Consider the following 22452-nt stretch of genomic DNA (forward strand, 5'->3'; position numbering starts at 1 on the left):
TCTAGGTTATGTAATTTTCAGAATAAATATTTTCATATGAAATTGTCTAAGAAAGATTGCTTACTATTAGCTTTAACAGGCGTGTATTGGTCTTCTACCCTTGTTGTCGTTGTCACCCATTCCTTAATGTACCAGCAGAAAAAGTATGCTGATTAGTATTAAATGCTGCCATTGCTAAAAGACTGGGGGGGGGGGGGGGGGTATTTTTTTTATTTATATTCAGTAATCTTCTATTTACTGTCTAAGGAAGGGCTTCTCAAACTTTTTTCGACACTAAAGATCTCGTCATAAAGTGTAGGGCTAGTGGAAAAGTAACTTTGTTAAAATGGCAATGTGAGGCTCCATGTTTATATGTAAGTGATATGTAAATTGGATAAGATCAGGTTGTGTAAATACATTTTGTATTTTTAGTAAGTACCAGCCTTGCTGTGTTGTTCCTGATCTACATCTCCCTAGTAATAAAGTTTCTATAGGTCAAATGCTGGCCCATCACCATTTCTGCCCTAGCTCTTTGTATTACCAGCAGAATAGAGAAGCCTCAGGCGGCAGCAAGGAGAGAGAGCTGTTTGGTGTGGGTTCGATGAGGGAAGCAAAGAGAAGAGGCTGAGAGCACAGGGGGAAGAGTTTTAGAAATGGACATTTTAGTTAAAATCAGCAGTATGAAATCTGAGGCTTCATTCTGTTTTTCCTCTTCAGTGCTTTTATCAAGCAAGTAAACATTTGGTTAAAAATTTAAAATTTGCCAAGTTGATACTAATTTGAAGATTTTTAATATTTAAAGGAAACTTGCCAGATCCTGGTAAGGCTCAGGATTTCATGAAGAAGTTCACACAAGTTCTGGAAGATGATGAGAAAATTAGAAACCAGTTAGAAATGCTTGTTAGCCCATCATGTTCTTGCAAGCAGGCTGAAGGATGTGTGGTAAGAATAGCTTTCAGAATATTTGATGATGTTTTGGTAACTAAATTGGTTATTAACCTATTTCAAATATATATTGCAGCGAGAAATTACAAAGAAGTTGGGCAATCCCAAACAACCTACAAACCCTTTCCTGGAAATGATTAAGTTTCTTCTGGAGAGGATAGCCCCTGTGCACATTGATACAGAATCAATCAGGTATGTATTTTGATTGGGTTGCAGATAAACTAATCGAAGCTTTGAGATGTAAATAGTGGCTTGTCAACAAGACACAATCAGATTAAAGTATTTTTATATACTGTATTATTGTATCTATTATTAGTAACATCATAGATTAAAACTGTTTTAAATTAAATTTTTCAGCATTTGTACTGTTTGTTTACTTTTTCCATTTCATTCAACATTGAAAATAGCCGAACCACTGACATTATTCCATTTAAAAATCTACACCAAAATCTTTGTTGCCCGCATGGTCTTATCTCAGTCTCTGGACAGGTCCTGAAAAGATTATTTTAGAATCAACCTATCTGAAAAGAGTGGAAAAGTTGGATTGGATTTCTTGTTTTCTTTGTAATTATTAGAACCAGTTAATTGTATGTCCTTTCCAAAAAACCTGTCATATTGTAAGTATGAACAATCATAAATGCAATAGAAAACATGCACATTTTAATTAACTGTAATAATATTCATGTAGTTCATTACAAACAGAAATATTTCTTTCAGAGTAGCAGCCGTGTTAGTCTGTATTCACAAAAATAAAAGGAGTACTTGTGGCACCTTAGAGACTAACAAATTTATTTGAGCATAAGCTTTCGTGAGCTACAGCTCACTAGACATATATATTGAACTTCCTTTTCCCACGTTCACCTGCCTCATTCTGTACATACTTTCCAACTTCTGCAGCAAAGAAGTAGGAGTCCTGCAGCCTCAGTCACTACACAACCCTAATTCATTCCCTGATCACCATGTGTCTTGTGCACTGAATAAGGCAGGGGTCCTGTGGAAAGATCAGTATATGATCGTGTAATTGAAATCTATCATAATATTGAGGCACAAAGAAATGCAGAACTAAGATTGTACAGACTGTCTTAATTCTCCCAATTCGTAACTTTTGAGTGTTTACTTTTCAACCTTAACAGTCTTTGAGGTAGTTGGTTTTTGTATGCAATTTCCTAATTTCTTTTAGAAGGCAAACTGAACAAACAGAATTCTATAACCTATAATTGTGTAATTGGTAACCATATTGAGCTCTATGTGGGTTATTAGCAGGCTTGGGGCCTTTAGATTCACATCACAGACCTTTACTACTTGTCCTAATGGAATAACTGGTAGCAGTAGTAGGCTTTGTCAGCAGATAGCACAGCAATTTGCAAGACAGCCTGGATTTGGCTCCCCTCTGCTCCTCGCCCCTCTTCATTTGAGTCAGACTGCTTTCTTTTCCTCCTTCATGCTGTCTGGGTGCGAGCACAGGGTATCGAGAGCACAGGAGAGACTATCTCCCTGTTGTCAGTTTTGGTGCTTGATAAGTAATTGCAGGAAAGGCCATTCTCAAGGCTTGTCTATGTTTATGGATAAATCAGCACTGCTGCAATCAGTGCTGTTGTGTCAATTTAGCTCATCTGGTGAAGACAAGCTAAGTCAATGGCAGAGTGCTCTCCCATCAACATCTGTACTCCACGTCACTGAGAGGTAGAAGTTGGCAGGAGAGCGTCTCCTGTAGGCACAGTGCAGTGTAGACACTGCTGTAAGTCGGCCTAAATTACGTTGACTTCAGTTACGTAACTTTCGTAACTGAAGTAGCGTCTCTTAGGTCAACTTACAGCTTTAGTGTAGACCAGCCCAGCAGTCTCTGCAACCCTGGTGTGAAGCATGCTTGGTGCCGACAGAATGTTCAGAGAATTTACCTGCAATCCTCTGAGCATGTGGAAGTGGCAGTTCTCAGACTTGGCCAGGTTTCTTCAAATTTTCAGAGTCAACATAAAAGCACTTCACTGACTCCAGAGTGACTCTCTTGCCAAACTTCAGATCGCCTGTTCCAAAACATGCAGGTGCTAGAGTTTTATGAAAGAAATGGTTGTAAGAATTTTTTGACATAGGGGAAAAATATATTGTTTTGCTGTGCTTTTTCTCCTGAAATTTCTGAACGATTTTCAGGGGCTTTCAGTAAAAGCCTGGTGAGAATACCTGGCATAGTTTTCAATTAGAATAGTTAGTTGTTAGTACTTTATCCCTGTCCTTTTTTGTTCAAAAAAGCATTTTTATTTTCTCCTCATAGGGAGGGCTGTAGGTTTCTTTTTTTCCACCAGTGCAGCACAATATTCATGCCTTGCTCCATTATGGAGAGAGTATGCTCCCCGAGGGACATGCCTGGCTCCCCAGGTTTCAAATGCTGCAGTACGTGCAGGCTTTCTATCTCTCTCTGATGGGTACTCTCAGTATGTCCGGTGTCTTGGCAAGACACATACCACAGAAGTGCTCACACTGTCACAATCTGAAAGCACCAGAAAGGCAAGAGAGCTCCAACTTAAACTTGTCTTCATGGAGAAGTGTGTCTGCCCAGCGTATAAGCCTGAGGTACGCACCCCACCTGGCCAGAAATTGCCAAAAGCAGCCTCTGACAAGGGCTCTCCTTCCATTGCCCTGGCTCCCAATCAGTCTGCTGAGAAGGCAGCAAAAAACCAGGTTACCACATCCCCAACATTGGAGTTGGTCAAGAAAAGGCACTCCGCTAATGGGCAAACACTCCGAGTGCCGACCACACCGCCATGTCAACGGCCGAAACAGTGGCATCTTCCGGCACCATTGGTACCAAGAAAATTAAAGCCGTCAAGCAACTGAGCTCGGACACAGGCACCAAAGGGAAAATGAAACCCCATGCTGTGATACCACCGGACACGACTAAACAGTCGGTACCGAGTACCTCGACACCCCTTCTGCTAATGATGTCACCTACTGTGGACATCGTGCACTCCAGTCACACACCGATGTGGGAGTTTAATATATGTGTACTCCTAAACATTTTTTTGGACTTGTGGATTTCCAACAATAGATCTTTTTGCAACTGAACAAAATACCAAATGCCCCCAGGGCAGCACTCGGTCCACACACTCTGGATGATGCCTTCCTCATCAAGTGGAATGCTCACCTCCTATATGCCTTCCGTCCCACCCCCATCTTAGTCCACATGCTTCACAAGATCAGACAAGACAGATCCAGAGTGATCTTAATAGCCCCCACATGGTCGCGACAGACATGGTATCCTTACCTTCTCCACATAGCAGTCTGTTAACCACGTATACACCTACTTCTACCTTGGCTGCTATTGCAAGACATCATCCATTCGGATCCCCAAAGACTTCCATCTCAAAGTGTGGTTACTGCATGGCTCTCAAGATTTGAAATGACATGTTCCGCAAAAATACAAAACATCTTGTTAAACAGCCGGAGAACAACTACCTGACTCTCATACATAAGTGGAGGTGATTCGACTCATGGTGCCAATGCAAACAGGCCACACCTATGTCAGCCCCCTTACCTCTCATTCTAGATTACTTGCTAGAACTAAAACAGGTGGGCTATCACGGTGTTCCATCACAAAGTAGATGGATTCTCTTTTACACACCCGCTTACTAAATGCTTTCTTAAGGGCCTCTCTAATTCCTACCCGAAAGTTCGAAATCCTAATCCACCATGGGACTTCAACTGAGTCCTCCACACCCTCACCCCCATCCATTTGAGCCCATGGCTACAAGCTCCCTGCTACACCTTTCCATGAAGGTTGCATTCCTAGTGGCCATTATATATACCAGGAGGGTGGGAGAACTGGGAACTCTCATGGCTGATCCACCTTAAATAATCATTTTCAAAGATAAAGTATCCCTCAGACCAGTGGTTCTCAAAGCCGGTCCGCCACTTGTTCAGGGAAAACCCCTGGCAGGCCGGACCGGTTTGTTTACCTGCCGCGTCTGCAGGTTCGACCAATCGCGGCTCCCACTGGCCGCGGTTTGCCGCTCCAGGCCGATGGGGGCTGCAGGAAGCAGTGCAGGCCAAGGGACGTGCTGGCCACCCTTCCTGCAACCCCTATTGGCCTGGAGCGGTGAACCGCGGCCAGTGGGAGCCACAATCGACCAAACCTGCCGATGTGGCATGTAAACAAACTGGTCCGGCCCGCCAGGGGCTTTCCCTGAACAAGCGGCAGACCGGCTTTGAGAACCACTGCCTCAGACTACATCCCAAGTTTCTGCCTAAAGTTGCTTCATCCTTTCACCTCAACCAAACAATCCACTTCCCAACACTTTTCCCCAAACCACATGTGGATAGATGACAGTCGAGATTACGCTCCTTGGATGTCCTCAGGGCTATAGCCTTCTACACTGATGGAACAAAATCTTTTTGCAAGTCTCCAAAACTGTTAGTCGCAATCTCCAAATGATCAAAAGGCAACCCCCATATCCAAACAATGGCTATCCAAATGGATATCAGACTGCATAAAACTTTATTTCTGGCATGACCGACAACCCCCTATGGGGATCCGCACGCATTGTACCAGAGCCCTATTAGCCTCTATATTGTTTCTTAACAATGTTCCCATCACAGAAATCTGTAGTGCTACAACCTGGGCCTCACCCCATGCATTTACCCAGCATTATGCTTTGTAACAACATGCATCTTCCGATACCCTGTTCAGTCACACTGTGCTGTCATCTGCTATGACTTCAACTGTCTCCTTCCACCAGAGGGCACTGCTCTGAAGTCACCAAAGTGGACCACCCATGGGGATATCACTCGAAGAAGAGGAGAAAGTTACTCACCTTGTGCAGTAAAGGACATTCTTTGAGATGTGAGTGCTCCACTACCCTTCCTCCTCCCCTCTACTTTGGAGTTTAGTACTAAGCTCTGCAGTAGAGCGAGAACACCGGGGGTGGGGGTGGTGGAGGGGGGCGGGGGAGGTTGGTCACACACTGCCAGTTAACCACCTGAAGCAGTACAAGACAGAGACCGCGCAAGTGCAACCCAGTCGGGCACTGCTACCATAACTCTGTGATTACAAGCACAGGGATGCACGGACGCCTAAAGTGGAGCACTCACAGGGACACACACATCTCGAAGAACCTCCTTTACTGCACAAGATGAGTAACTTTCTCTTGTGTCAGTGATGAGAGGAGGAAATGGGCAATAGAGGAAAAAGAAATGTCTTGAACAAGCAGTCCGGGGCCTGTCAGAATTATCATAATTAGTATGGTGTAAACTATATCTTAATGAACACTCTAGAAAACAGGTGACATTAAAGAATATGACACTTGGAGTCAAGCAGTTAAGAAAAGCAAGCAGCCGGTGTTGACAATATTTCATCAGATTTGCTAAAGAGTGGAGGCTCAGATTTAGTTCACTGGCTTCAAAGAGTTATCTTAAGTTTGAGAAACCAGTCATATTTCAGAAGATTGGAAAAGGATCTGCATCATTCCTTTTTTTTCAAAAAAAGGAAAAAATCATCTTGCTCAAATTATAGGGGAATAACACTGCTGTCAGTCCCAAGGAAGGTGTCTACTAAATTGACTGGAATAGTGTCTGAACCCAAAAATGAGGGACAACCAGTATGGTTTCCATATAGGTCAATCTACAGTCCATGCTATAAATGCTCTGCAGAATGTTATTGAAAAACAACTAAAGTGACAACAGGAAGTGGCATCACATTTGTAGACTTTGCAGCCACTTCTGCTGCATCAGTGAGCACTGTGGATACTGTTCCGCCAGTATGGGGCGTCTGAGGACTTACCATCCCTAGTAGAGAAACTATATAGTGATCCATTGACCCTCACACAGCTAAATGTTTGTATTACAGACTGGTTTTCAGTAGAACCAGGAGTACACCTGGAGGATGTGTTTTTGCCTATGTTGTTTAATGTTCTGATACTCCATGTGATAGCAAAGCTGACTGACATCAAAGTACAGCTGTAAAATTAAAAATGCATCTGTAGCGGATCTAGAGTATGCAAATTATATTTCCTTATTTGGAGAGCCTACTTACCAACTGCAGCTAATGCTGGAAGAGCTGTGAAAAAGTGCAGAAACTGTGGGACCTGAGATCAGTGGGAGTCACGGCACACTGTACTCTCATTGGGTGCATGTCGGCCTTTCTCGCAGAGATGCGGTGTCAAGACATTTGTAAAGCAGCCATGTGGTCCTCCATCCACACCTTTACTGCTCATTATGCCATCATCCCAGCAGCGGTGGCAGATGCAACAGTGAGCCACACTGTGTGTTACAACCTATGACTTCTTGTGAGTCCTCGCACCCATCTCCACTCTGAGCACTGCTTGCTGCTCACCCATGTCTGGAATCCAAATAGGGACCATCACTCAAAGACAAAGAGGAGGTTACTTGCTGTAATTGGAAGTGGTTCAAGATTTGTGGTCCCTATTTGGATTCCAGTACTCACCTTCCATCCTCTCTACTGCAGGTTCTGTTACTTGCTGGTAAGAGGGACCTGGAGGAGCGTCAATGCACCACGCAGCCGACTCACGGGTGGTTGTGCGGGTCAATGGGCACAAACAGTTACAGCTCTGGTGCATGACGCGCATGCACACCCACATCCGGAATCCAAATAGGGACCACACATCTCGAAGCACCTCCAGTTACAGGAAGTAACCTCCTCTTTCAGTGTTTTCAAAGGCTTCTGTTTAGTTTGTGGGATGTCTGGGTGACAACTAAAATATAGGTGTTCAACATGGTAGTGATGAGAGCTGTTACATGGAGCAGAAACATGTCTGTTAAAAACAGCTGAAGTGAGGAAACTAAACAGTTTTCATTGTTTAAAAGTTAGGGCATTTTAGAAGTTTGAGAGGGACTTTGTGGGAGGGAGACATAATATCACTGTAGTTGGAAGGGCCTCATCACCAGTGCCAATGCTGCTCCTGTCTCCTCCACCTGCGCCTGTATCCACAAGACAACCTAACCATGGATGCCTCTACCCAGATCCTGGTGTGGATTTGCAGAGACTGTGGTCTGCGTTTCCCACTGAAAAAAAGCCAGGCTGGGGGGATCATCCAGTGTGAAAGGTGCCTTGTGGTGGAATCTCTCAGGAAGCATGTGGGAGAGGTACAGGAGGAGGTGGCTAGGCTGAGGAGCGTCCATGCCCACGAGGAATTCCTCGAGAGTATTTATATGGAGACATCCAAGGCTGAGGAAGCTATCCAGATACAGAGGACTGCTGTCACACCACCGGAGGAAGAGGATATGGTTCTGTCACAGGAAGGATACTGGCTGCTGGTTACTTCTGGCAGCAGGCAGTGCTCCACCCCTACTCGCAACCCACCCACCATGGTGATGGAAAACCAATATGCTGGTCTGGCAATGAGTAATGAGGAATCACCCCCAAAGGTGCAGGAGGAGAAGCCATGTACCCACAAGTTGAGAGGATCGCAGCCACCACTCCCAGGTGGAAACATTGGGTAGTGGTGGTTGGTGACTCTCTTCTGAGGTGGACATAGGCAACCATCTAGCTCTGACATGGCATTGTGGGAGGTATGCTGCCTGCCAGGGGCCCGTATCTGAGATGTTTATGGAGGGACTTCTTGTGGATCATCCGGCCCTCTGACTACTACCCCATGCTATTCATCCATGTGGGCATTAATGTTACTGCAAGGTATGATCCTCAGCAGATCAGAGGTGACTACAGGGCTCTTGGAGTAAGGGTGAAGGAGTTGGAGTGCAGGTGGTGTTCTCTTTGATCCTTCCTATCAAGGGTTGGGGCCCCACTGGAGACAGATGCATCCTGGAGGTGAATGCCTGGCTGTGAGGATGGTGTCGCCAGGAGGGCTTTGGCTTCCTTGTCAACAAGATGCTGTTCCAGGAAGAAGGACTGCTAAGCAGAGATAGGGTCCACCTATCGAGGAAGGGGAAGAGCATATTTGGATATAGACTGGCTAACCTCCTGAGGAGGGTTTTAAACTAGGTTCGAAGGGGGCAGATGAACAAAGCCCATAGGTAAGTAAAAAACATGGAGATGTGGGAGAAGGGTCTGTTACAGCAGGGATAAGTGAGAGACCAGACAGAACTGGGGTGGGAGTGGGGGAGAGGAAATCAAATCAGTATCTTAGATGTCTGTATACTAATGTGAGAAGTATGAGGAATAATCAGGAAGAACTCAAAATGCTAGTAAATAAACACAACTATGATATAGTTGGCATCACATATTGACTTGGTGCAATAATGTGCATTACTGGAATATTGGTATAGAAGGGAACAGCTTCTTCAGGAAGGACAGGCAGGGAAAAAAAGGCAAGTTAGATGTCTTCAAGTCACCGGGGCCTGATGAAATGCATCCTAGAATATTCAAGGAGCTGACTGAGGAGATATCTGATCTATTAGCGATTTATCTTTGAAAAGTCATGGAAGGTGGGAGAGATTCCAGAAGACTGGAAAAGGGCAAATATAATGCCAGTCTATGCAAAGGGAAATAAGGACCATCCGGAGAATTACAGACTAGTCAGCTTAACTTCTGTACCTGGAAAGATAATGGAGCAAATAATTAAGCAATCAATTTTTCAAACATCTAGAAGATAAGGTGATAAGTAACAGTCAGCATGGATTTTTCAAGAACAAATAGTCTCAAACCAACCTGACAGCTTTCTTTGACAGAATAACAAGCCTTGTGGATGGGGGAAGCATTAGACGTGGTATATCTTGACTTCAGTAAAGCTTTTGATACTGTCTCGCATGACCTACTCATGAACAAACTAGGGAAATGCAACCTAGATGGAGACACTGTAAGGTGGGTGCATAACTGGTTGGAAAACTGTTCCCAGAGAGTAATCATCGGTGGGTCACAGTCCTATTGAAAGGGCATAATGAGTGGGGCCCCGCAGGGATCAGTTCTGGGTTTGGTTCTGTTCAATATCTTCATCAATGATTTAGATAATGGCATAGAGAGTACACTTATAAAGTTTTGCGGATGATACCAAGTCCTTTGGAGGATAGTATTAAAATTCAAAGTGATCTGGATAAACTGGAGAAATGGACTGAAGTAAATAGGATGAAATTCACTAGGGACCAATGCAGAGTACTTCACTTAGGAAGGAATAATCAGTTGCACACATGCAGAATGGGAAATGACCACCTAGGAAGGGATCATAAGCTAAATAAAGTGGATCATAAGCTAAATATGAGTCAGCAGTGTAACACAGTTGTAAAAAAAGCATATATCATTCTGGGATGTATTAGCAGGACTGTTAGCAAGACATGAGAAGTAATTCTTCTTTTGCGAGTGATTGCTCATGTGTATTCCACAATAGGTGTGCGTGCTCGCCATGTGCACCGGTGCCGAAAGTTTTTCCCCTAGCAGTACCCGTGGTGGGGGGAGTGACCGGGTTGGGTGGCCTTGCCTCTTCATGAAGGGGTGGCTAAGATTTCAAATGCCCTGTGGCAAACACCGGCCTCGTTGGCCCCCATCTCTAAAAAGGTGGAACGCAAGTACTTTGTACCCACTAAAGGTCATGAGTACCTGTATACCCACCAGGCACCCAACTCGGTGGTGGTCTAGTCAGTCAACCACAGGGAATGGCAGGGTCAGCCAGCCCTGAGCCCAAAGAACAAAGACTCTCGGAGGCAGCCTCGGATACTGTAGACACGGCCGCACGATCAGTGGCCTCTGCGGTGTCCATGAGACGGATGTCATGGCTCTTGCTCTCTGGGCTGTCCAGCAAGGCGCAGTCGACCATGCAGGATCTCCCATTCGACAGGAAGGCTCTGTTTGTGGAGGAAACAGATACAAGGCTGCATGGCATGAAGGACTCCCGCACGACCCTCCAGACTTTGGGCCTCTGTGTCCTGGCTCCAGCAAAACCTAAGTTCAAGCCGCAGCAGACTCCTCCCCAGGCCGCCCTCCCGAAGTATGAGGCCGCCCATAAGAAGCAGCTGGACTATAAGAGACTCACTCCCTCAGAGGCAGTCTCGGCCTGCCCCCCAGCCTGGGTCCTCCAAGGGCAAGCAGACAGGGAAAAGGCGTTTTTGACGGGATGCTCGGGGGTACCCCACCAGTCCTTACCAGGGATCCGCCACCAATAAAGCTACCTTTCTCCAACCAGTTCTGTGCTTTCCTCCCGGAATGGTTGCGGCTAACCTCGGACCGATGTGTCCTCAACACCAACTCCCGGGGTTACACCCTCCAGTTTACTTCCTCCCCGCCCAACCACCCTCCACCCCCGTCCCTCCTGGGGGAACCCTCCCATGAAGCTCTGCTCGAGCAGGAGGTGGGGCGGCTCCTGGGACTAGGAGCGATAGAGGTGGTGCCCGAGGAGTTCATGGGCATGGGGTATTACTCCCATTATTTCCTCATCCCGAAGGCCAAAGCAGGACTCAGACCCATCCTCGACCTGTGAGGTCTGAGCCAGTACATGGTGAAACTCAAGTTCCACCTGGTCTCCCTGGCCTCCATCATCCCCTCTCTGGATCCCGGGGACTGGTACGCTGCCCTCGATCTGCAGGACGCGTACTTCCACATCCACATATTCGAGGGGCACAGGCACTTCCTCTGTTATGTGGTGGGACAGAATCATTACCAATTCCTGGTCCTCCCGTTTGGTCTGTTATTGCCCCCAGGGTGTTTACAAAATGCATGTTGGTGGTAGCAGCCTACCTCAGATAGCGGGGGGTCCAGATATTTCCCTATCTGGACAATTGGCTTGTCAAGGGCACCTCCCGGTTGCAGGTGAGGGATCATGTGGCGCTCTTTGTGTCCATGTGCACTGCCTTGGGCCTGTTGGTAGACAACACCACCTCCACGTTAGTCCCGGTCCAACACATAGAGTTTATCGGGGTGCTCCTGGACGCAGTGTCAGCCAGGGCCTCTCTCCTGCCACACAGATTAGAGACCCTGAAAGGTCTCAGCAACTCGGTCACAAGGTTCCCAGTGACAATGATTTGCTTGCAACTCTTGAGTCACATGTCGGCATGCACATATGTGGTCCATCACGCCAGACTCAGGATGAGGCCTCTAAGTTCTCCCAGACCTCGGACAGGATGGACAAGGTCCTCACAGCACTGGACTCTTTGATCACCTCCCTACCGTCATGATCCGCCCCAAACAATATGCTCCAAAGGGTCCCATTCAGGGACAGGACCCCTTCGTTGGAGCTGGTGTCCGATGCATTGGACTGGGGGGGGGGGGGGGGGGCGCATGTGGAGAACTTTCAGGCCCAAGTCCTGTGGTTGGCTCAAGACCTGACCCTACATATAAACGTCAAGGAGCTCAGGGTGGTATGGCTGGCGTGCATGGTCTTCCACCCGCACCTGGAGGGCAAGGTAGTCAGGGTCCTCAAGGACAACACAGCCTTGATGTTCTATATCAACAGGCAAGGCGGAGCCTGATCCTCTGCCTTCTGCCATGAAGCCCTCAGGCTGCGGGACATCTGTATAGCCCACGACATCCACCTGAAGGCCTTCCAGCTACTGGGCGCCCGGAATGAGAGGGCGGATCGCTTGAGCGGGGATTTTTCCCTCGTAACACGAGTGGTCCCTCCACCTGGAAGTGGCCCACCAACTCTTCCTCAGGTGGGGAACTCCCCAGGTGGACCTATTCACGACTCGGCAGAACCAGCAATGCCCCCGTTTCTGCTCCGGGGGAGCCTGGGGAGGGGCACTATCTCCAATGCCTTTCTCCTGTCCTGGTCAGGCCAGCCTCTCTACTCCTTTCCCCCGTTCCCTCTAATCAGCAGGGTCCTGGAGAGGATAAAGACGGGCAAGGCCCAGGTCCTCCTGATTGCCCTGGCATGGCCCAGGCAGAATTGGTACAGGACCCTCACGGGCCTGGTGGTAGCTCCACCGTGGCCGTTGCCACTCCACCCGGACCTGCTCTCTCAGAACCAAGGCCGCTGCCTTCATCCCAGCCTAGCGGTGCTTCACCTCATGGCGTGGCTGGTCAGTGGTTAGGCGGAGAGGAAAGGGTGTGCTCAGAATAGGTTCAGCGCGTCCTCCTCAAAAGTAGACGGCCCTCCACTCACTGCACTTACTTGGCCAAGTGGTCCCGGTTCTCTAGGTGGGAGGCGAACCAGGGTGTCACTCCGTGGCTGCCCCGATCCAGCTTATCCTTGATTACCTCCTCTGCCTGAGGGCCCAGGGCCTGGCGCCCTCGTCAGTCAAGGTGCACCTGGCAGCCTAATGGGCCTTCTATCCGCCGGTGCAAGGGCCCGCAGTGTTTTCCCATGCTATGACTGGCTGGTTCCTTAAGGGTTTGGACAGTCTTTTTCGCAGTGGGACCTAAACCTGGTGTTGGCTCGTTTCACGGGGCCCCCTTTTGAACCGCTGGCCATATGCTCCTGGTCTCCCCTCTCGTGGAAGGTGGCTTTCCTGGTTGCAATCACATCGGCCAGGCGAGTCTCGGAGCTCAGGGCCCTGACCTCTGAGCCGCCATACACGGTCTTTCATAAGGACAAGGTCCAGCTCCACCTACACCCCGCATTTCTCCCGAAGGTGGTCTCCACCTACCACATGGGTTCAGGGCATTTTTCTGTCTGTCCTCTGCCCTCAAGCCTCACGTGTCCAGTGAGGAGCACGGTCTCCACACGCTCGATGTGTGGCGGGCTCTGGCTTTCTACCTCGAGTGGACCAAGCCGTTCAGGAAGTCCTCACAACTGTTTGTCGCATCGGCGAAGTGTGCGAGCGGCCAGCGGATTTCCACTCAGCGGCTTTCCAGTAGGATCACTTCTTGCATCCGGTCCTGCTATGAGCTGGTGGGTGTCCCCCCGCCACCATTGTAAGGGCACACTTGACTCGGGCTCAGGCCTCTTCTGCTGCCTTCGTGGCCCACGTCCCCATCCAGGACATTTGTAGGGCCGCCACGTGGTCTTCGGTTCAGACGTTCACCTTGCACTATGCGATTGTCTCCTCAACCAGGGATGACCCTGGGTTCAGCAGGGCTGTCCTCTGTCTTGGGAACTTGTGAACTCCTACCCATTTCCAATAGATATAGCTTAGAATCACCTATTGTCAAATACACATGAGCAATCACTCGAAGAAGAAAAGACAGTTACCTTTTCCGTAACTGGTGTTCTTCGAGATGTGTTCCTCATGTCTATTCCACATCCCACCCTCCTTTCCCTCTGTCAGAGTTGTCTGGCAAGAAGGAACTGAGGGTGGGGGGAGGGTGCAGCTCCCCTTATACTGTGCCAGGCAGACGCCACTCCAGGGGTTGTGAGGGGTGTTCCCCCTTACAGGTACTGCTAGGGGGAAAACTTCTGGCACCGGTGCACGTGGCAAGCACGCACACCTATTGTGGAATAGATATGAGCAACACATCTCGAACACCAGTTACGGAAAAGGTAATAGTCTTTTCTGCTCTACTCTGTGCTGATTAGGCCTCAGCTGGAGTATTGTGTCCAGTTCTGGGCACCACATTTCAGGAAAGAGGTGGACAAATTGGAGAAAGTCCAGAGAAGAGCAACAAAAATGATTAAAGGTCTAGAGAACATGATCTATGAGGGAAGTTTTTAAAAATTTGGTTTGTTTAGTCTGGAAAAGAGAGGACTGAGAGGGGACATAAGAGTTTTCAAGTACATAAAAGGTTGTTACAAGGAGGAGGGAGAAAAATTGTTCTTAACCTCTGAGGACAGGACAAGAAGCAATGGGCTTAAATTACAGCGAGGAAGGTTTAAATTGGACATTAGGAAAAACTTCCTAACTGTCAGGGTGGTTAAGCTTTAGAATAAATTGCCTAGGAGGGTTGTGGAATTTCCATCATTGGAGATTTTTATGAACAGGATGGACAAACACCTGTCAGGAATGGTCTAGATTATACTTAGTCCTGCCATGAGTGCAGGGGACTGGACTAGATGACCTCTGGAGGTCCCTTCCAGTCCTATGATTAACATCTGTCGGTTCGATTTAATCATAAACAAGGAGATACTTAGGTGATCCCAACAAGTTGCAGTCTTGAACCAGTTGAGAAAAAGACAACTGCAGTGGTGGGGTCATGTCCAACATGTAGAAGAAGGTTTACAGAAGGTTTCTAGAGCTAAGGTTGAAGGAAGTAGAGTACGAAGCGAACCAGAAATGATGTTGGAAGATGCAGTTATGAGGGGTTTAAACCTAAACTCTTCCATACTAACTCTTGCTGAAGGAAGAAGTATTTGCAAGGGATCGTTCAAAATGGAAGTCCATTTTGCACACCACCATGGCTACATCTTAGCAACGTGAAGTTGCTGCTGCTTAAGTATAGCTGTTGCTGCCAGCTCCATCTTCAATACAAATATGTTTTTAAGAGCGACCAGAAGTAATATGTTTGTGTGGATGTTTTGACTAGGCCCAGTCAGGAAACAGGAAAATTTTGAGTTTTTGAAAAAATGTCATCCTAAACTCCCTTTCTGTGAGAGCGAACCCAGGGATTACGAACAATATTTTTCAGGAGTGTCTCTGAGCAGCTGCCTCTGCATTGCCAAACGTGTCTAGTCTGGCAATCACAGCTCCCCTTCAAGTGTAATGCAAGGAAGAGCAATCAAGCTTTACTTCCAATTTTACAGTATCTGTCATCTTTAATGTACACTTAGAAAGAAAAAAGTATAGATTTTATTTTACCACTCATCTCCTAAAATTCTGGCTGTAGGCTAAATAACGAGCAACCTCTGAGTTTATCAGTTCTAAGAAACCATGATAGCCAGTAATCTGAAGTGGAAAAATAACATTTTAACTAACTTAATTTTCTAGTAGCACTCAAACTATTCACTTACTTCGCATTGGTCTCCCTTAAACAGAGTAATTTATTTACAGCTTATATATTCATTATTGTAAACAAGGCGGTTTTGTGAGTGTAAATATTACATTAGAGCCATCGTCTCAAATTATATATTAGGGAAGAGCAATCAGATATTTGTGGAAGGCTGATTAACAGTGCCTTTCTAATAGATTTGAACTTAATGTTTTAGAAATGGATGTGTTTGCTGAAATCTGCAGTAATTTGTAAATTTGAGTCAACGTTATGTTTTTCCATTTCTCAGTGCCCTTATCAAGCAAGTAAACAAGTCTATAGATGGAACAGCAGATGATGAAGATGAAGGTGTACCTACTGATCAGGCAATCAGAGCAGGTCTTGAATTGCTTAAGGTAAATTTTCTCTTGTTGTTCAGTGAACAGTAAGATAGCTTTTTTTTAAAATTCTCTAAAATAACTTTGTTAAAATATATTATTCTAAATTTCTTAAGCTACTGTTGGCTTTACCGCAGTTATCCAGAAGAAAATGTTTTCCATACTCTTCACGTTAGATAGAGTAATGAAGTGATAGAGCAATAGAAACTATAATTGCAAGCTCAGTATCTTTTCACAACTATACTCAAATATTACTGTGTCCTTTTTTCATGCATGATGTAAATAAAAGGTAGTGAGGATATTTATATACACCGTGCTATATATTCTCTTTAAAAATTTATCTTAAAATTGAAAGTATTCTCTTTTGGAGGTTCAGGTCTGAGCTATAGCTATTGGAGTGCGCATTTGCCTGCACTTCCATCCATCACCTTTTGATTTTATTCCTTTGTCCTGTTGTGTACACACACACACACGCTAGCAATCATTAGTGCAACCATTTTCACCTTTATCATATGTATTGTCTTGTGTTGCTGCATAACTTGTCAATCAAGGTACTGATTGGATTGATTGATTGGTGATCCCTCGATTTGAGGATGATCTCTACATGGATTTACATATGGGTCCTGAGATGACTCAGGAGTCTGATCCTGAAACTGTAAATCTGTCTGCAGTAGCTACAGACATTTTTGTGGCAGGCCAGCAGCCTGCTGGGAGGAAGTTATTTCTTTTTCCTTCCTCCTCTGTACCTTTTCAGCTTCGAGGGCAAGGTGCTTCTCGAAGCAGGCCGCTGCCTGATAGAGGATATGGTGCCATTGGGGTCAGATGGTAGTTTGCTCTTCCCAGCTTGCGATGTCCACATCAGTTTTCTTAAGACATGCTTTCAGTGTGCCTTTGTAGCGTTTCCTCTGACGACCATGGAATCTCTGACCAGCGTGAGCTGAGAGTAGAGGACTTGTTTTGGGAGGCGAGAGTCTGGCATCCACACGCAGTGTCCAGCCCAGCGAAGTTGGTGCATGAGGATCATTGCTTCAGTGCTAGTGATTGGCTTCAGCGAGGATGCTGGCATTAGTGCGGCGATCTTGCCACTTGATGCAAAGGATCTTCCAGAGGCATCGTTGGTGATACCTCTCCAAACTCTTGAGGTGCTGTCAATAGGTCACCCAGGTTTCACATCCATAGAGGAGTGTAGGAACAATTGTCTTATAGACCTGGATCTTCATGTCCTGTCATAGGTCATGGTCCGTGAAAACGCGTCGGAGCAATTTCCCAAAGGAAACACCTGTGCACTGGACCCGATGCTGGATCTTACTGTCGATTTTTGCATTTTGAGAAAGTTGGCTACTGAGTTAGCAAAAGTGCTCAACTCTCTCCAAAGTTTGACCCTCAGTGGTGATTTGTGGTGGGTCATGTGCAAGGCCTGAAGCAGGTTGATAGAGAACTTTAGTCTTGGCAATATTGAGTGAGAGTCCTAGGCTTTGGTAAGGTTGTGCAAGAAAATCCAGTATGGACTGAAGGTCATTCTCAATGTGCATGAAGATGACGCAGTCAGCAGCACACTGAAGATCAGTAATGGAGGCACTGAAGACTTTAGACTTAGAGCAGAGATGTTGAAGGTTAAAAAGCTGCCCATCCATTCTGTATTTAATGTCAACTCCACTGGGGAGGTGATCTTTAACGAGGACCAAAATGACTGCTAAATAGATGGAAAACAGGGTTGGAGCAATAATGCATCCTTGCTTAACCCCAGTTCTGATGACGAACGGTTCCGTCTCAAGGCCATTACAGAGAACCATGACAGATCATGGAGAAGCATTAGGACCTTAATAAATTTTGGAGGGCAGCCAAATCTGGCCAGTACCTTCCACAGGGCTTCGTGGTTGACAGAGTCAAAGGCCTTTGTCAAATCGATGAAAGCCATGTACAGGTCCTGATTTTGCTTCTGAGACTTTTCCTAGATTTGCCAGGCAACGAAGATCATGTTGGTTGTCCCGCGGGATAGTCTAAAACTGCACTGAGATTCTGGCAATATTTCCTCAGCAAGGGAAGTAATCGGTTTGAGAGGATACAGGCAAGAATTTTCCCTACTTAGATAGCAAGGCAGTGCCTTGATAGTTTCCATACTCCGATTTATCTCTTAAAAATTGTAACAATGTTAGCATTTCTTAAGTCTTCTGGAATCTTCTCATTATATCAGATATGAAGAAAAAGTTTGTAGAGCTTCCCTACCAGTTCTTCACCTCCAAACTTGTCGACTTCAGGTAATATGCCATCTGGCCCTGCTGCCTTGTTCTTAGTTTGCATAATGGCTCGTGTTACTTCTTCAAGAGTAGGGTGTCAGCAAGAGATTCACTTTCATGTCATTGAGGTATAGATTCGATAGTGGCATCAGAGACCGTTGATTCACGGTTCAGGAGTAACTCAAAATGCTCCTTCCATCTGGCTTTCATTGCTTCGCTGTGCTTAAAATATGTTGACCCGTCTTGGGCTCAGAGTGGTGTGGGTTCATGGGAGCATGGGCCATAAATGGCCCTTATTGCCTGAAAGAAACTCCTCATGTCATGTTTATCAGCATAAAGCTCAATCTCCTAGGCCTTTCCTCACCACTCCTTATTTTTGATGTCATGGATTTTCCTTTGGGCTTCATCCTTGAGTTGCTGGTATGACTCTTTCTAATCCATAGGAGAGTGACTTGCCTCTGCCTCCCTTTTCTTCAGAAACCAACTACAGTGGAACCTGGCTATAGTCAAATCGTTTAATATTTTAAAATCACTGTTTTATTCAAAGAACAGCCAATTCCTAATTTTTACCACACTTTATTATTACATATAATATTAATATTGGGATAGTATGCCAAGGCCCCAGTCAGGATCAATCTCTTACACTAGACATGGTATAAACATAGTTAAACAAAGTTCCTATGTCTCTCCTGTTCTCTTGTTTTTCTTGTAACTCTGACAAAATAAAAAACGGGGAAGAGCTCATCACCTTATGATTTACAAATGTGTACTCTGAACAGCGTGAAAATCTCTTTAACTGAAGCAGTACAGAATGTAATGATCTGACTTCACTATAAGGGGTTCCACTGTGTTGCTCATATCATATATGCTTAGTTGTGTTTATGGCATCAGATACATTAATGCTGTAGAGTACAGCCTCAAGTTTATGAAACTCTTCTGGGTCACCAAAAATTGACAGTTGGATTCAGACAATTAAAGATGAGAGCTCTGTAGACTTTGACGTCTGCAGAACATATAGCCCAGATTATCCAGAGATCTGAGGCCAGTTTGTTTAACAATATGGTAATTTGGGAATGGGGAAGGGTGAGTGTAGATGTTTAACATCCATAGTTGAAGATCTGTACATGTCTGGACAAAGTTGGAAGAAGTCAAGAGTGAAAGGGTAGGTTTGACTTGTCATCAGAGGTGGTAAGGAAGACCATACGAGCCAAGATGTCGCTCAGGAAGACAATGGAGAAAGATGGATCTAGGACAGAACTGAACTGTGTGACTATCAACAGAGAAGAGAGGGAGGAGGAAGAGAATCCACTGAAATTAATGCTGATAAAGTGGTCAGAAAGGCTGGTGGAGAGCTAGGAAAGGATAGAGTCCACAGAAGCCCAAGGAAGAGAGGGATAGTCAGCAATGTGAAAGGAAGCAAAGAAATCATGGAGTATGAAAAAAAGCACACAAATTTGAAAAATATGTCATTAGTGATTTTTCATGAAGACCATTTCAGCAAAATGGAGAGGACATGATCAGGTGTGAAAGGGAGGAAGTTGAGGCTCCAAAAAATCAACAGCCTACTCAAGGCAATGAAGGGAAGGAGAGGTGATAGAGAATGAAGTAGGATCAAGTAGAGTGTTTCTTTATGGTCGGAGATAGTCTGTTCTTTGAGAGAAAAGGGAAAGAGCCAGGAGAGAGAAGGAGATGGCGAGGCAGGATGGAATAGGATGGGCAAGGGCAGTCTAAAGCGTTAGGGATAAATGTTTTGGGAGACCCCACCGCTGGACACAGGAAAAAAAACAGAATCAAAGGATTGTGAAGGGAGGTTGAGGATGGGGAAAGCACATAAACATTGTTAAGACCATGAGCACAGGGAGACAAGTGAGCAGAAGTGAGGGAAAGAAGGTCTTCAATGGAGAGGTGAGAGGTAGGATTGCTTTTCCAAAAAACTGCAGTGTATTCTAAGGGTTCAAAATATGGCAGATGATAACACTTGATAATTTAAACAATTGTGGGGTTGTTTTTTTAAAGTTAACATGTGACTTGTCACTTCCTTGTTGCAGGTCCTGTCATTTACACACCCTATCTCATTCCATTCAGCTGAAACTTTTGAATCCCTTCTGGCTTGCCTGAAAATGGATGATGAAAAGGTGGCAGAAGCTGCATTACAAATTTTTAAAAACACAGGAAGTAAAATTGAAGAGGACTTTCCTCACATCAGATCGTGAGTTCGATTATACTGTTCTATTTGAGTACAGTTCTTTATTAAATGGAATTCTAGAGGTTACATTTTATTCATGTGGAAGTGCTATATTTAACATCCTTTTTTTTTTTTTTTTTTTTGGAAGGACTCTGTTACTCCAAAGAAAAGTTTGTGGCACTCAGGCTTTTAATAAGAATAGCAGTGCGGTTTAAAAACCCTTAAATGCATTAACTGATGAAAGGTAGAAGTGCAAGTAATAGGTGAAAAGCAGTGTTTCTTCGAATGATGGTCCCTATTGTATTGCACTGACTGTTTATGCATGCGCACTATGCATCCGGAGTGAGAGAATTTGAAAGCAGTAACATCCATTAGTTCTTCGAGTGCTTGCTCATGTCGATTCTATTCTAGGTGTGTGTGCGCCCACGTGCATGGCTGTTGGAGATTTTTGCCTTAGCTGTGGTGCACTCTGGAGTGCCACGCTCATGCCACGATATGTCAGGCGCTGCCAGCCCTATGCCCTCACAGTTCCTTCTGATCGCCCGTGGTGGTCAGTCAGAGCGCCTTTCTTGCTTAGCAAGAGCTAACTGTTGTCTACCATTCTGAACTTCGTGCTTTAAGGCCATTGTATATAGTTTGCTTTACTAGTGTTAAGTAGTTGTTAAGTAGTTAAGTGTCAGTTAGTTAGTAGTTAGGGTCCCAGCTGGACTTGCCCTAGGTGGCACATGCCCTAATCTCCTGGGTTCAAGCCCTGCTGTGACTGCAGCAGGCCTATGCCTGCAAATGACTCCCCCACAGCAGCTGCCTTAAGTGCCTGGGGGAGTCACATGCTAAGGAGAGATGCTGGATCTACAAAAACTTTCAGCCCTGCACCCAGAAGGATCGGGACATCGGCCTCAGGGTTCTCCTGATGGAGTCCGCCCTCCGCCCAGCTTCCTAGCAGTCCGGGGAGGTTGCACCAGGTGCCTCGGCCTCCATGTGCAGTACCTCACAGGCACCTGACTTCGGGCGCCGTTCGCCATCACTGGTGCCGAAGAAGAATGGAAAGAAGCGTGCGCCAGTGCCAAGCAAGAAGGCCCAGGGGTCATCTATCAAGGGACACAGGCCTGCCCACCAGACTGCTCCAGAACTACACGATCGTGCATCCCTGGCTGGGGCGCCCAGCCCCCTTAAAGGTCCACCACTGACTCTTGGGAGCAGTAGGGGATCCGCACTCCTGCCCTTCGTCATCCTAGGCTCCCATGGCGCAGGGAGAGCACAGGTCTCTCCCTGCTCCGATGACAAACCTGGTGCCGTAGGACACAGCTAAGGCTCCCCAAGAGGACAAGTCCACCATTAAGACCCATCAGGAGACAGGAACAACACTGCATCATTGGTCGTCCAGGCAAGTTCCCAGATCCCCACGGCACTACTCTCTGGCACGGGGCCAACGCTCCCCTTACTATTCCTGGCATTGTTCACTTTCTCAACAATCGTCATCTAGGCATCAGTCCCAATCACCAGCATGGTGGGAATGTTCGTGGTACCAGTTCTCCCTTCCACAGTACAGTTACCATTCAGTTACATCTGACAGTGGTCACCAGTAGCCAGACCAGCAAACAAATGCAGGCGTAGACTGCTCCTTTCTGGTCACTGAAAGGGGGTTCCTCCGGTACAGAGGGCCAGTTCAGCCCGTCGTCACGGTCTCATCGACATCACTAGGCACGGGAGCCCGCTCCTTTTTCAATGGCAGCTCAATGACTGCACAGCCAGTGGCCAGTGCAGTGACCTCATTGGAGCGAGAGGGGCATGCAGGTTGTGATGATGCCTCCTTCACAGCACTTGTCGGTGGCCGCGATGGAACGTCTGGTGGCGGCCCCACCGGCCCCGGACCCTGTACCAGAAGCCCGTTCAGAGGTCGGGGCGGAGGAACCTGTGCCCATCCCAAAGCTCCTTTCTATGACAGTGGTCGAGACTCCAGCATCCCCACCGGCAGTTCAGTCTTCCTCTTCATCCCCAGATGAGGCAATCACGGGACCTTCTAGAGCTGGCCTGCTG

General features: G+C 46.4%; 1 protein-coding gene across 2 annotated transcripts in view; it reads left to right on the forward strand.

The window, feature by feature from the left end:
• Positions 1-22452, forward strand: part of PDS5B (PDS5 cohesin associated factor B) — a 268672-nt gene that overhangs the window by 176327 nt on the left and 69893 nt on the right. For both annotated transcript variants that reach the window (XM_077810153.1, XM_077810163.1), the window contains exons 16-19: positions 782-921; positions 1001-1116; positions 15906-16011; positions 20279-20439. In XM_077810153.1, the coding sequence (XP_077666279.1) occupies positions 782-921; positions 1001-1116; positions 15906-16011; positions 20279-20439 (523 nt within the window). The remainder of the gene's footprint in view (positions 1-781; positions 922-1000; positions 1117-15905; positions 16012-20278; positions 20440-22452) is intronic.

Source organism: Eretmochelys imbricata, chromosome 1 (genome assembly GCF_965152235.1).
Source record: "Eretmochelys imbricata isolate rEreImb1 chromosome 1, rEreImb1.hap1, whole genome shotgun sequence".
Classification (NCBI taxonomy): domain Eukaryota; kingdom Metazoa; phylum Chordata; order Testudines; family Cheloniidae; genus Eretmochelys; species Eretmochelys imbricata.